The sequence below is a fragment of the Montipora foliosa genome, chromosome 1 (assembly GCF_036669935.1).
Source record: "Montipora foliosa isolate CH-2021 chromosome 1, ASM3666993v2, whole genome shotgun sequence".
In the NCBI taxonomy this organism is placed as follows: domain Eukaryota; kingdom Metazoa; phylum Cnidaria; class Anthozoa; order Scleractinia; family Acroporidae; genus Montipora; species Montipora foliosa.
In genome coordinates, this window is record NC_090869.1 from 7,133,340 (window position 1) to 7,147,335 (window position 13,996).

The 13,996-nt window shown below is 40.5% G+C and overlaps 1 protein-coding gene across 1 annotated transcript in view; it reads right to left on the reverse strand.

Annotated features, from left to right (window-relative positions):
• Window positions 1-2,437: 2,437 nt before the first annotated feature.
• Window positions 2,438-13,996, reverse strand: part of LOC138013250 (mitochondrial inner membrane m-AAA protease component paraplegin-like) — a 38,995-nt gene continuing 27,436 nt past the window's right edge. The window contains exons 11-21 of the mRNA XM_068860304.1: window positions 13,146-13,207; window positions 12,068-12,132; window positions 11,786-11,948; window positions 11,011-11,121; window positions 7,162-7,277; window positions 6,528-6,611; window positions 4,734-4,806; window positions 4,349-4,395; window positions 4,099-4,212; window positions 2,963-3,040; window positions 2,438-2,856 (exon numbers count right to left, since the gene is read on the reverse strand). Coding sequence (XP_068716405.1) covers window positions 2,704-2,856; window positions 2,963-3,040; window positions 4,099-4,212; window positions 4,349-4,395; window positions 4,734-4,806; window positions 6,528-6,611; window positions 7,162-7,277; window positions 11,011-11,121; window positions 11,786-11,948; window positions 12,068-12,132; window positions 13,146-13,207 — 1,066 coding nt within the window. The 3' untranslated portion in view covers window positions 2,438-2,703. The remainder of the gene's footprint in view (window positions 2,857-2,962; window positions 3,041-4,098; window positions 4,213-4,348; window positions 4,396-4,733; window positions 4,807-6,527; window positions 6,612-7,161; window positions 7,278-11,010; window positions 11,122-11,785; window positions 11,949-12,067; window positions 12,133-13,145; window positions 13,208-13,996) is intronic.

Here is a 13,996-nt window from a genome sequence, read left to right on the forward strand (position 1 = left end):
TTACCTTCTAGCGCAGTTCACATGCAAAAACTTAACAAAAACGGAAAATGTTGTGAATCTGAAAGACGTTCTCTGGTTAAAAATTGGTTAAAAATTATAAGCTTTCGGCTATCTATCTATAGCCTTTAACGAATGAAATATAAGAAGCACGAATTAAAATATATACGAAAAGGGGTGTAAAAATTCGATGCGGGTGAGAACTAAAATATGAATAAGAATGATCTAGAAAAAATTACAATAAAATAGAGTATTGTCTCGGTAACGGTTTAGAATTATTGTCCGCGTTAACAGTTTTAGCGGTATGCCAGGATTCCAAGGTTTTTCTAACACGGTAGTTGCCTTTGTCAATCACGCATGCATTATTAAAGTCAATAGAGTGGTCATTCTTCCATGCATGGCTGGCAATGTTTGACCCTTTCGCGAAATTTTTTAGGTTTCTTTGATGTTCTTTTTTCCGCGTTAAAAAGCATCTTCCAGTTTCGCCAATATAACTCCACGGACAGTCCGAGCACGGAATTTTGTAAATAACATTGCATTGTTGGTCCAAGGGCTGTCTTGTTTTTGGGGATGGGAATTCTTGCTGAAGGGTTTTAAGTGGTTTGGTGACGACTCGAATTTCATGTTTTCATATTTTAATTCGTGCTTCTTATATTTCATTCGTTAAAGGCTATAGATAGATAGCCGAAAGCTTATAATTTTTAACCAATTTTTAACCAGAGAACGTCTTTCAGATTCACAACATGTCTCATCCTGGTTACGGTGCAATTTTTAAAAACGGAAAACTCTGAGAAAAATGTTCAACAACAAACAATGTTTAACTGGCGTTTAATAAGAACTTAATTTTTGTTCAAGTGATAACTGCATAACCTCAAGAAATACAGCAAGCAATGCTTAATGAAATTCAGTAATTTTGATTCTCAAGTGTGTTTTCCAATCAAGTTAACATTGGGAGGAATAACACTGAAACCAAGCCAAAATACCTAAGGGAGCACGGGGTGAAAAGCAGGAATCAGGCTCCTACGGAACGTTCTTTGAAAAATGAAAATGTTATTTATACAATGATTTACTTATAAACTTAAGGAAAAAAGTTTACGAGAAAATTTACACGAAACTGTTGAGAAGGGAGAATACAAAAGCGTTGGATGTTGTCCTTTAGCAGCATATTTTAGAAAAAAATTAATTAACTGTTCAAGTGATACCTTCAGCTCCTTTTGAAAATTTTAATCGAAGCTTTCGCCGATCTACACAGGGATTATTGGAGGTTACTGTTACTTTTATAAAATAAGCATCTATAAGATATTAAATATTGGAGGCGAGGAGACTTCCAGAAACCATTTAGCCTGCGTCCAGACGTCTCCTATTTCCTTTGTTGCAGCCAAGTTTTGAGACAGATTTGAACCTTTTTTGGCCGGTCTCTCCACTTGAGTGCCATTTTGATGGGATGAAGGAGTTGTTTTTAGGTTTTTCCTCCATCCCTCAGGGGGGTCGGGGCGAGGAGACGGCTGACTCTTCAGACTACCTTCGATTTTGAAAGTGATTATTGTTATGCCTCTTCACTCTCAATGTGAGCCAATCAACAGTTGCGACGACGCCAGCACATGTCACGCTACCCCACTTCCATCTCAAGCTACATTAAGCTATCCAGCTCAGGTTCGACCATTTGATGTCATGCAAAACGACTTGATTTTTCGCTGAATTGTTTGACGCAATGCTAATGATTTCTTTTCAGCTTCCCCATTTGAAATTTTTACCCTGTGTTATTTCACGCAATCCTATATCACTCGATATCCTGCTCGACCATTCTACACAAGGGTTAGCTATTTCACACATCCATACGCCTTTTGGTGTTAGGCTGCTTATTTCCCCTTTTGCCTGAATCACTTAGTTTCCTTCTATACTATAATGCAAAGGGCAGATGGACTTTCCGCATTTAGACTTGACCGTTTACGATTGCATGTCGCGTTTCGACATTTGTCGCTATTCCGTTTTCGCTTTGGCTGGGTTGTTTACGTTTATCTTATACTAGTCCAGCAAAGATAGCTTAAGCGTTTGCACTTTAGCTGTAGCAGTTGTAAAGTGTCTGTGCTATATCGAAACCGACACTTGAACCAACTTTATTTTGCCTGAACTATTCCAAGCTGTATATTTTTGGTGGTAACGGCGGCCAATACTAATCACACATTCGTGCACCTCAGTACATGTACTTTGCTGTCGACAACGCAGTGCATCCTAGTATTTTCCCTGTCACGACGATCACTGCGATCGCGGGAGAATGGTTTCCATAAATCGCTGCGATGCAGCGATCGCCACGGTCACTGAGATAGAACTATGTCGATCTCGGCAATTGTTGTCGCTTCGATCGCTGATCGCATCGATGGTAACGGTGATATGGGAACCAGCCTTCGGTTCAAAATAAAAGAAGGCAAAACAACGAAAAGAAACCGAGAACCTACACTTTTATTATATTATATGTATACAGATCTTGTTTCCTACGAAAAAACGTAAGGAACCTTAGTCCAGTTAGTTTATTCAACCAATTTCGCATGAGAGTGCACAAAAGGATTTAGATGTCAGTCTAGCGTCAGTGAAATTCGAGCTTACGCATCTCATTTTTAAGGCGTAAATTTCTATCTAATACCCAACACGACTAGAGAGGTTCGAGAGGACACATTTTACAGAATTCGTTGAATGCCATTCCGCTCCTCAATATTGACTGCTGTGTGTGGACTGCAAAACAGAGGCAACGGATGCGTGCGAGGGAACACGAGTTCTCTTGTCACCGTAAGGGCATGGGCCGAGAATAGCCGCAACATCGTCATAATTAAGTACTTCTTTGGTTAGCAATTCTTGCGCAAGCTGTAGATAAGAGCAAAGACTATTAAAAAACCTTGAATAAAATATTATCGTCCAAAAAAACCAAGAAAACATCACCGCAGATGAAAATTAAACGACGTTTACTTACAGCCTTCAGTTTGTCCAAGTGTTCGTCAAGGATGGTGTCAGTTTTCTGGAATGCCTTTCCAACTAATATGCGAACTTCCTGGGTTAAAAAAACAACAAACAAACACAAGGGAAGGAATGCTTACGATTATTATTAATTGGCTACAAACAGTCTTGTTATTACTGAGCGGGAATGTATGATATTTCATATGTTATCTCATTACAAGGTTCACCGCTTACGGATAAACCGAGCGAAATCGAGGCCAGGCATCAAGCACTTTAAAAAGCATGCTACTACGAAAACCACCGATCTGCGGAATGGGACCGAATTACCGAGTCACTGCCCCGCCCATTTTCGTAAAACATTTTGATGCAATTCCTTTTCCACGGCCTTAAGGTGCACTATAACGACCGCAACAATGGAAAAACACTTTTTCAAATTTTATCTCTGTTTTATTTGGCAATCGCAGAAAAACTTCGCACAAAGAAATCTGTGGTGAAGTCTCCCACTTTTCCGATAATGTCTTTTATAATCTTCATTCTCATGATCAAGTCTCCTCCGAGAGCTTGTCCACGATTATAGAGCCTTCCATACGCGCTCAGTTCTGCCAACACCTCTTAAGAATTTGAACTATTTAAAAGCGAGGCACGTAAATTCCCACCCATTCCACAGATCGGTGGTTTTCGTAGTACAAGGATTAATTGCGATGGGCCTGCGATGGTCTCTTGGGTAGAAAGTCGATTCAAATCCGCGGTTGCAATGTCTTTATATATATTCTCTCCAAATTTGTTCTGCGCTTAAGTAACACGAATTTAAACAAGGTTATTAGTAAGTTATGTAGCAGCTCTCGTAACCAGGTATTGTTTGGTATTGTAAGCAGCTTCTATTGTTTTTAAGACTTAATTGTTTAGTCTTTTGTTTTTGGCTTTAGAAGCGAGCCAATCACATTATACGTTACGAGAGCTGCTACATCACCCTTATTAGTGGCGGCTTGGTTTGATTGAGCTTAGCTAGTGGACAGGGAATCCGGCTCCTCGTGCTAATCATCTCGTTATATTGGCTTTATATTGGTTTTCATGGTGGCCAAAGATCACCGTTGCTATAAATTTGACAAAGCGAAAAAGCTTGCCTGTTATAAAAAAAACATCAGTATTTACCTCGTCCATGAGCTTGGCGAGTTCATCGCTGTAGAATTTCTTAGCGGGCTCCGTTCGTTTCAAAACGGGAAACGATATGTTGCCGACTCGTGCACTCATACCGAACGTAACAACCTGAAATCCAGACATAAAATACTTGGCACTCTGTCATTATACTTCTCATCATTATTTCGAGAATTCATTAAAAAGAGGGCATCCAAACTCTGAATTTAGATCGCCAGGAAAAGGCGCAAGATGCCGGAGCGTTTACCTGTTTGTACGCTATGTCAGTTACTTTCCGAAGATCATCCTCAGCTCCTTCAAAAGAGAATTAACTACGTTAGGAAGGAAATTGAACCAATCGGTAAGTGATGGATACAATGTAAGCGCTAAAACAACGGTATGGTGTTCTGGGGATGTGAATCAATCAATCAATGAGTCATTCAGTCTTCGGTCAGTTCGTCACAAAACGAGTCGACGCAGACCGTTCGTTGATCATTGTTAGGGACCTTTGGATCGGAGGACGACGACGATGACTACGAATACGAGTTTTCCGCACTGAGCATGCACATAAGATTTGGAGGCCGGCATTTTTCGAAGTGCGCGTGCTCAGAACGGAAACTCGTACTCATAGTCGGTACTATAAACAGTCATACCAGTGGTGACTTTCTTGAATATCTTGCCTTCCGCGGCTCGTCCTCCCAGAGCCATACACATACGATCAAACAACTGCGTGAAAAACAGACATAAAGAGAAGTTAAGATAACCAACCATAAATGACGAGTTTAAGTTCACACGGCATCCAGGAGCTGGTTGCTCGAAGCCTGGTTAGCACTAACCGTTGGTTAAGAGGTATCAAAACCTATAGGTTTCCACGGTATTTGATGCTGCATGGTTAGCGCTAACCATGCTTCGAGCAACGCACGCGCATTACATATAGTCTCCATGGAGATAGCAATGCATTAACAAGTTGAAAACAAGATGGCAGCTTAAGAAAGTCTTATGGGTCGTACCCTTCCCATAATACACTGCACGTCCTTACATTGTTGGGAGTTGTTTGGCGTCCACTTGCACACAACTGCCAACACCATCCAACATCTTCAGAACCAACAAATCCCAATGTTGCAAGTTTGTGCGTTCGTTTGGACAGGGCTTAAAGTTAAAGGTAGTGTTAAAGGAGACAACTTGTAACAACGATTTTCGCGCAACAATGTTGGGCGATAAATCGAACACCGTGTAACATGGTCCGGGGGACGATTTGTCGTTCAACTTTTGACTCGGCAACATGTTACAACTTTTTTAATTGGGTTGAAAAATTCGCAACGTGTTGCCGAGTCAAAAGTTGCACGCGAAATCGTCCCCAGGACACTGTTACATGGTGTTCGATTTTTTCCCGAAAAATCGTAGTTGAAGTTGACCCAAGTAACACCGCCTTAACTATTGTAAAGTAAAGTAGACCTTATTTAACGTCGATAACTCGTAACAGTAATTCAACTGACAAACCTGAGGTCGACGGTGCGCTCATTTTACTCCCCCCTCTCCATCAGTGCTCCGTTTTACGGGTATTTAAAGCTACTTAGCTACACGGAAAGGAAAGGAGTCGAAACAAGGATGCGAGATCCGGGAATCGAACTCAGGACCTCTAGCACCAAGGCCGCGCACTAACCGACTGTGCCATCCTTGCTCCTCCTCCTATTTGAGAAGTCCACGAGAACGTCACCCTAAAATATGATTTCTCGCTATTGGAGATAACTTCCAACGGTCCTTGTAATAAAATGGCATAAAGGGCATGAAGAAAACGAGAAGATCGAAAAAAAGGAAAACAGTATCGCAGTGTGTTCACATCGTCATCAGAATCTGAAATTTCCACATTTGACGTCGCCAATTGAAGATGACGACAAAGAAGTGAACAAAAATGCAAAACGCAGGTGCGGGGTGTACTGCTATTGTTCTTGCTCATCGCACCTATTTATTTTCTCGTCGATCTATGATTATTCCAGCAACAAATGGCCTTATAGGCTCGCTTTCAGCCCCTCGCTCGTTTCGGGGGTGAGCGCTGATTCCTTTCCCATATCAGCAGCTGGTAATCGAGCCTAATGGACTTGAGGAGTGGTACAGTGTTTGTGGCGCTGCAGTTCCACGCTAACAATCTACGTTTTCAAAACCAGCTGGGATCTAACGGTAATTTACCCACTTGCAAAGCCTATAATTTCACTTCCGTACATGCCTTCAACTTTTTAAGAAATGCCAAGTGTCCACGAAAGAGCGTGAGCGAAACGTAAATTAAGTCGAAAGTTTCGCTCAGCATCTCAGATCGTGTCTTAAAATGCTAGAAAAAGCTTCTTCTAGAGTCTAGTGGGGGCCATAGCCCTTGGGGCCTTGCAACTCCTACAAAGCACAATGCAACTTCTCCTTTTCAAAGTCGTTAAAACACTCGATACGTATCTGACCTGCTCAGTACTGTACAGCTTGTTATCTGATGGAAGGTACTGGGCATAACCCAAAGTAGCATTGGTGCGGGGCACAATAGAAACCTAGAGAAAAAACAAAAAAAAAATGCTTTTGGTAGGATGATCACACGAGTAGCAGTAAATCATCATGTTTACTCCCCTGAGAACACTTTGTTGGTTTCGTCAGAAGCGCTCAGGTGAGATTCTTACGCACAAAGTTATAGAAAGCACAAATATAAACAACGGATATATTATATTAAGCATGCGCTCTCTGTTATTCAAGGTTAATACGAGCAGGAGGCGGAAGAAAATAACAGCTGTGCGAAAATCCTCCTCCTCTCCTGAATCGACGGAGTGAAAGAAGGGACTGCTTTCTAAAACCAGTTCATAATGTGAAAGATAAAACGACTAGCTTTATCTGGGTTTAATTGATAGTTTCGTGACGCACTTCCGTTTATCGCCTGGTAAATGTTAACCTGCCGCGTTTCGGGTCAGTTTTTGTTCCTCCCTCCCTCCCTCCTTCTCCTTTTACCCTTTTTTTTTTTTGCATTTTTCTTTTGTTTTGTACGATGTTATTCCGTATATTTTAACTCGTTACCAGCGGCAGTGGTTTTTTATTTTTGTTTGATTGTACCTTAAGCAAGGGATCCGTATGTTCCAACATCCATCCAACCACAGCATGCCCAGCCTCGTGGATAGCTACCGTTTTACGCTCTTCAGGCGACATTGAGTGAGTCTTCTTCTCCATACCTGTTTGTAAAAGAAACACCTCTCAACAAACTAGAAGTCTTGATCATCAGGCGTTGCTATTAAAGATATAACAGCGAAATTTTAATTTCCATTTCTGCCCACGAAGAGGTAAATTTGAATCAAGGTTTAACGCGGCTCGAGGCTATAGCGCGTGTTTCTCCCATCGACAATATTCAGAAATGCGCACTTCCAGAATATCTCACAACAATTATGATGTATCCTTTTAAACAGTTAAAGAAACAACAATTGAGGGTTCTCAGCATTGGACTGAAAGGTTCATGGAATGAAGGCTTACGAGAGAAAAATAATTTGAACCTGAGCGAAAAGACTCGCTCAGATAAGCCACCATTCTACGATCGTTCAAGTCCAACCATGGGAATACGAATATGGCCTATTCTGAAAGAAGTATATATCTGAAGTGCAGGTTATAGACCAAATGGAGAAGTGATCCTCGCTTTTTATCTGGACAATTAAAGCAGTTGTCTGTTATATAGACACCTGCGGAAAAATTTTGACAGCTTCAACGAGATTCGAATCCATGACCTCTGCGATGCCGGTCCAACAACAACAACAGCTTTATTACCAAATAAATGTTAAACTCAATTTACAACAATGATGAAGTGTCAGAAAATTTCATCTGTCAGTCAAAATTTATTGCTCCCTTTCACAAAAGTATAAAGACAAAACAGAGCGGAAAGAGCCAACAATCTGGTTTCAAAAGACTTGGACACTTCTTTGCGGTAGCTTGGATTTTCTGGTGTTCTCAAATAAGAGCACAAAGATGTAAAACCACTAACAAACGGAGGTCACATTTTGGCGGTCCTTCTCAAGGGGTTTGGCGAAAGCTTCAGACGAGTCGACCCAACAATTGGTGGATGTGATCAAAGAAGCTCTTTTAGAGCCACAAGAGGAGTATCGTCTGCCACACCCTCTGGACCAGTTGCCATGTGAGGCACTTCCGGTACTACCAAAGGTGTCAGAGTCTCGCATTCTAGCAATGTTGTCAAAATTAAATCCAACTAAAGCAAGCGGTCCTGACGAGATCCCTGTAACAATCTCAATAGCTTAAGGGAAAGGTCGCACGAAACTCAGTGTTGTTCTGTTTTATTTTTTTACTATTCTCCTACTCTCACAACGTGTCTCGTGAAACTACATGATTGACAGGTAACACAACGCAATCACAGGAAGTGATCATTACAATCCCCAATTGGCTACTCAAAGAATATGATGAACTACTTGCAATTCCAGTGAGCAGGATCACAAACGCATCGCTTAATGAACAGTGCTCACCCCGCATGTGGAAACTTGAAGGATACGGCAACCTCTCGTTGGCGGCTGCCAGATGTATCCATTGCCGAAATTTCCACTTCGATGTCACATATTATTTAAAACGTCGGTTTCAAACTTCAATGTTGGATATAAAACTTGGATGTCGAATGTGAAAATCAAGGCAAATTTGAAACTTGGATGTCAAATTCTGATGTTCAAGTTTGGCGGAGATATAACGCCACAGTATTTACACCCCAATGGCTCGTTCCTGGGGCTTTTCCCTAGAGGAAACGAGGTTGTTTACACCCAGTTGCTTCATTTCGCTTGCAGACACTGGTGAAACTACGTCAGATGTAATTTTCTTCTTTTCAGATACCTCCGATAAGTATATGTAATCACATGATTTCGAGTGCAATTTGGAATAAATAAGCAGGAGTAGATTCTTTCAAAGACGACCAAAATTGCACGATCCCGTAGGGCGAGTGCAATTTGTATTCTTTGAAAAAATTCACAAGTGTTATTTATTCCAAATTGCACGAGAAAAATCATTGATTACTTATTAATAATATACATGAAAAATAAGCAGAAGAAACGCACGCGTATCACGCAATCAGGGAAAAATTGCGCCATCCAGGGCGCACGCTTGATTTGAAAACAAAAGATTTGATTGGTTCTGACAAGACCCTATTGTTCATTAGCCAATCATAATCCAAAATCTTGATGTGTAATTTGCACTGGTATTACACTTTTTGCACTGTTACACTTAACTGCACTGCTCTCAGCGAATCAGAATCGAGTAATTTTTTCATGTATATTATTATGAAGTAAACATCGAATATAATGATTTAAGGTGGCTCAAGCCAGTTTCAAAGCTTTCAAGTAACGTTATTATTAGAAGGTTTGGCACTACAACGCCGTATCACGTATTAGCAATGTTATGGTACTATAAGAAACACCAGGAGCCCATCTGGAGCCTACAACTCTGCTGTGTTCGTGCAACGGCGTTTTCACAAGTACGGTTATTTTTAGATTGAATTTCCCGCGAATGAGACTCCCACAGGAGCCCGATGACCAATTACAAGAAATTAAGCTGACGTCATAGGGTCACCGAACCGGAACTGCCTTTGTTTTTTGACCTAATTCGCGGGGAAGGGCTAGTCTAAAAATAAACCTACTTGTGAAAACGTCGTTTCCCAGACGCTGTATGGAAGTTGCACGCTCCAGATGGGCTCCTGGAAACACCAATTATTGCTGAACAAGATGCGGTCATTATTGTGACGTCAAAAGTCACCGTGGCAACGGGAAAGCCCTGTAATAACAATATGTTGTGTTTAGTTGCACATATGTGAAAAACAAACTCGGTGACCCTGTGAAAATTCTGCAGAGCGGATTCAGAGCCACCTTAAATCTGTGACTTTTTAAAGGTGGCTCTGATTCCGCAGTACAGAATTTATTTTAAACTTTGCAGAAAGTATCATTTTGGCCTTCTGATCATTTTCCAGCGATAAAAAATGGGGATCCCCGAATTTGTTTTTGAGACATCAGCAACTAAAGCCAAAATATAGGGTGCTTTAGCTTGGCACTCCCGTTGTCAAGGTAACTAATTACGTCATAATAATTACCGCATCTTGTTCAGCAATAATCGATGTTTCATATGGTACCATAACATTGCTGTTACGTGATACAGTGTGTAGTGACAATCTTTCTAAAGAGAGTGTCTCTTCGAAGTGTTGAAACTGGTCAGAGCCACCTTAAGCACCGAATATAACGAAGTAAACACCACATAAATGATCTAAGCACCGAATATCATGACCAAAAGAATCGTAAGACAGTTATGACGTTCCATAGTCACACATGAATGGAAATGGGAGGTTTCGAAAATGTTGTGGGGTTGATTGTAGGCGGTTCCTTGCTCATTCTCCTCGCCCCCTTCCCCTTGGCTTGCTTTTCGCGTGGCCGTTTTACGATTACTCGAAAGGCTACAGGTCAATTTGTTGGAATCATGTGTTTCCGTGAAGGACTCGATGGTAGAGCATTGCACCAGCATGGCAGAGGTCATAGGTTTGAATCCCGTTAAAGCCACCTGAATTTTTCTGGTATTTGTAAGAGATAATTTTTTAAATTGTCCAGTTAAGTGCGAGAATCACTTCTACCTATGGCCTATTCTTTTCGCATTTTTCCATCGTTTCACTGACACTACTTAGTCATACTGGTGGGGTTTGCAATGGAGTGTCGAGATGTAATAATTTGGCACTGATACGTTTTGTGGTTGGTTTGAAAAACATCCGCCAAGTTTTCAGCCAATCAGAGGCAACGGCACAGATTCAATGAACATTGACTATCTCCGTAGCCTTTTCCCGCGCTTAGCCCCGAATGCACAAATTTGCATCCAGTTGTCATTGGCTTATTTGATCGTCCGTGTCTGGTGTGATTGGCCGAAGAACTTCCTCTTACGTCAACGTACCAGCTATAACACGTTCCACAGCATACTCGAAGTTTTTTTGAGCCACACTTTTTTCGTTCAAGCGAGCAGCGTGAAGGGCAGCTTCATTACAAATATTGGCGATATCAGCACCTTGAAATGAAGGGGAAAGTACAATGGTTAGAGAACGGTTTTTTTCTCCGGGTGCTCCGGTTTTCCTCCCTTATCCAAATGGACTTCCAGCTAATGACATCTGGCTTTGGAGCTGCGCTCTTTTGGACCTTTCTGAAAAGCACTTTATACGTGATTGAAAGCTTCCAAATAAAAGACTTAAGGACGGTGCCTACTATTGCTATTGCGCATACGTTCTGCGCATCTCGAGATACTCGGATTTCCTAATGCTGGTGCTTATTAATACATGGATATTTTTGCGCGGCTCAAAACTATGCGGAGAAAGCGAAACTTAGCAAGTGATATTGGTATCCAAAAAGAAAATTGGGGGTAACCACGCATTTTTCACAATTCAGCTTCAATTCGGAAAAGAACGCCATACATTGCTTTGTATTTTAAAGCCTTTTACAAATATTGTTGATTAATTACCTTCGAAAAATGTGTGGTTACCCCCAATTTTCTTTTTGGATTTCAATAACACCTGTTATGATCTGCTTTTCCCGCATATTCAGTAAACCGCGCAAAAATACCCGCGAATTAGTAGGCACCGTCCTTAAGCTTATTATTTTATTACACCATTTCAAATACATCCGTTCCATCTACATCTATATGTTCCAGCACTCGACAAAGTCCGTAACTATCTTACCGCTGTTCCCTGGGGTAAGTTCCGCTAGTCGTTTAGAATATTGCTCGACAGGCATCTTCAGGGTCAGCTTTTTCAGATGAACTTCAAAAATTGCCTGGCGCTCCATCAGGGTCGGTAAATCAATGGCAATATGTCTATCAAATCTTCCTGGTCTCAACAGAGCCTTTGAAAGATTGAAAAATGTTACAATACCTGAATGGTTCAAGAGAAGAATACATGTAGTAAAAAAGTTCAAAACTTTACTTGGATGTAATATAATAACAAACAAAAAAATTGAAAAACCTGGTCCAGTATATCTTCCCTGTTGGTTGACGCCAGCATAACAACACCCTCCATAGTATTCATACCTTCATTTAAAAATGAGATACAGATTCAGTATTAAACTGACAGAGATAACTCAGCTTTATCAATGAGTGATAGATGTAATTTTTGCAAGAGATCTGTGTTGGTTAAGTTGCTGAGCCAATGTAAAATCTCATACAGTTTTGACTTCCGTTTGTAAAATAGTTCCAAAAGACCCCTTTTGGAATAATAATAAATAGATTTAGCCAAACCTAAAAGCAGAGCTCCCCGGTTATTTATTCTTGCAATACGTTAACCTGGCTTGAGCTTGCGATCCAATTGAAACCAAGTACCTGGCCAGCGGTCAACTTTAAAAAAAACAGCTGAGCTCTATGACCTCATCTTTGATATTGGACATACATGTTATGGTCAATTGACACCTGTCAAAATAAGGCATCCGCTGACCCGCATCATATGATCATATCGCGGGCTTAAGTTTAGACCTCGTCGAGGTCAGCGGTTTTTTAAATTTGACTGCTGATCAGGTACTGGAGTGGGTTTCGATTAGATCGCTACAGTACGTTAACTTATTGTAAGAATAACCCGGGAGATCCGCTTTTGGGCTTGGCTAAATCTATATATTATTTTATTTTGAGGAGGAGCATACTACGCAACTTGCAAAATATCTGCGCGTAATATTATTGACATTCACTTACACAATTGCAAGCACGCGCATGAACTATTACTTATTAGAAATATTAAAAAGCAACATTCAATATCCAATCAATTTAATTCGCACAAAACTGTTCTTTTCGTTAGCTACACTGCCTTTCGTATTATACAAATTTGCACATTTAAGTTAGTTGAACATTAATTTTGAAAACTGGCATAATTATTTTGTTAACCTTAACAGCGGGGTCAAGATGTCCCCGAAAAGTCGGGTTTTTTTCAGTATTTTTATATGTTTCTGATATTCAGTACATTTTAGGATAACTATAGGCAGCCATGTCACCTGGTGACTGCATTTGTGCTGGCTGTCAGCCTTACAAATCAAATCAATCTATCAATAATTGCTCACCGTCCATTTCCACAAGTAACTGATTCAAGGTATTTTCTTGCTCATTGTTTCCTCCTAGAGAACTATTAAAAAAAGTGGAGAAATGATTTTAAAATGTTTGTCCTCATACACATGTCTCCAAAACCTCATACCTAACCCAAGAGGGTCAAATGTGCATTGAACTGGTTGAATCGACAATGACAAGTTTGCTCCTGTTTCGATTAACAAATATGAATATGAGTAAACAGACTTAATGGAAACACTTCTCACAGATACATAAATTACTTCATTACTGCTATCAAAAGTTGCACTATCATATTGAATGATATTACCATACATTGTTGATATCAATGAACAGAGGGACACTTTGTATAGAAGCCTAGAAAACGGACCCAACTCACCACTAAATCATGACCCAATGGTCATGAATGGTTAGTTTTTGTCACAGAATCTAATTTTGTTCATAGTTGTCTTTTTGCCCATTGCCAAGCAACAGCATGTCATGAGAATGCTAGCAAATAACTCAAATAAAACAATGCTTCACCTTGGTGAAGAGCTTGGAGAGCTGAAAACTGTACTACTCAGACGAAACTCTTCATGAGAATGGGAGTCCTTCACCAATAATCAACCCACCTCCCCTTAGTGTGTCCACAGCATAGAGACACCTGCAACTCTGTATCTTTTTATTCCCCAATAAGTTGTTTGATGCTGGAATAGACTTAACCTTGATTACACCAAATTAAAGCCAACAGGTTGGGAAGTATTAACTTTGCTTTACAAAACTTGAGGGTGGTATAAAGGTTTTGGACTTGAACTGGCTTAGGCTCATATCAAACATGGGATTGGCCAATTAACCTCAGTACAGACTATCA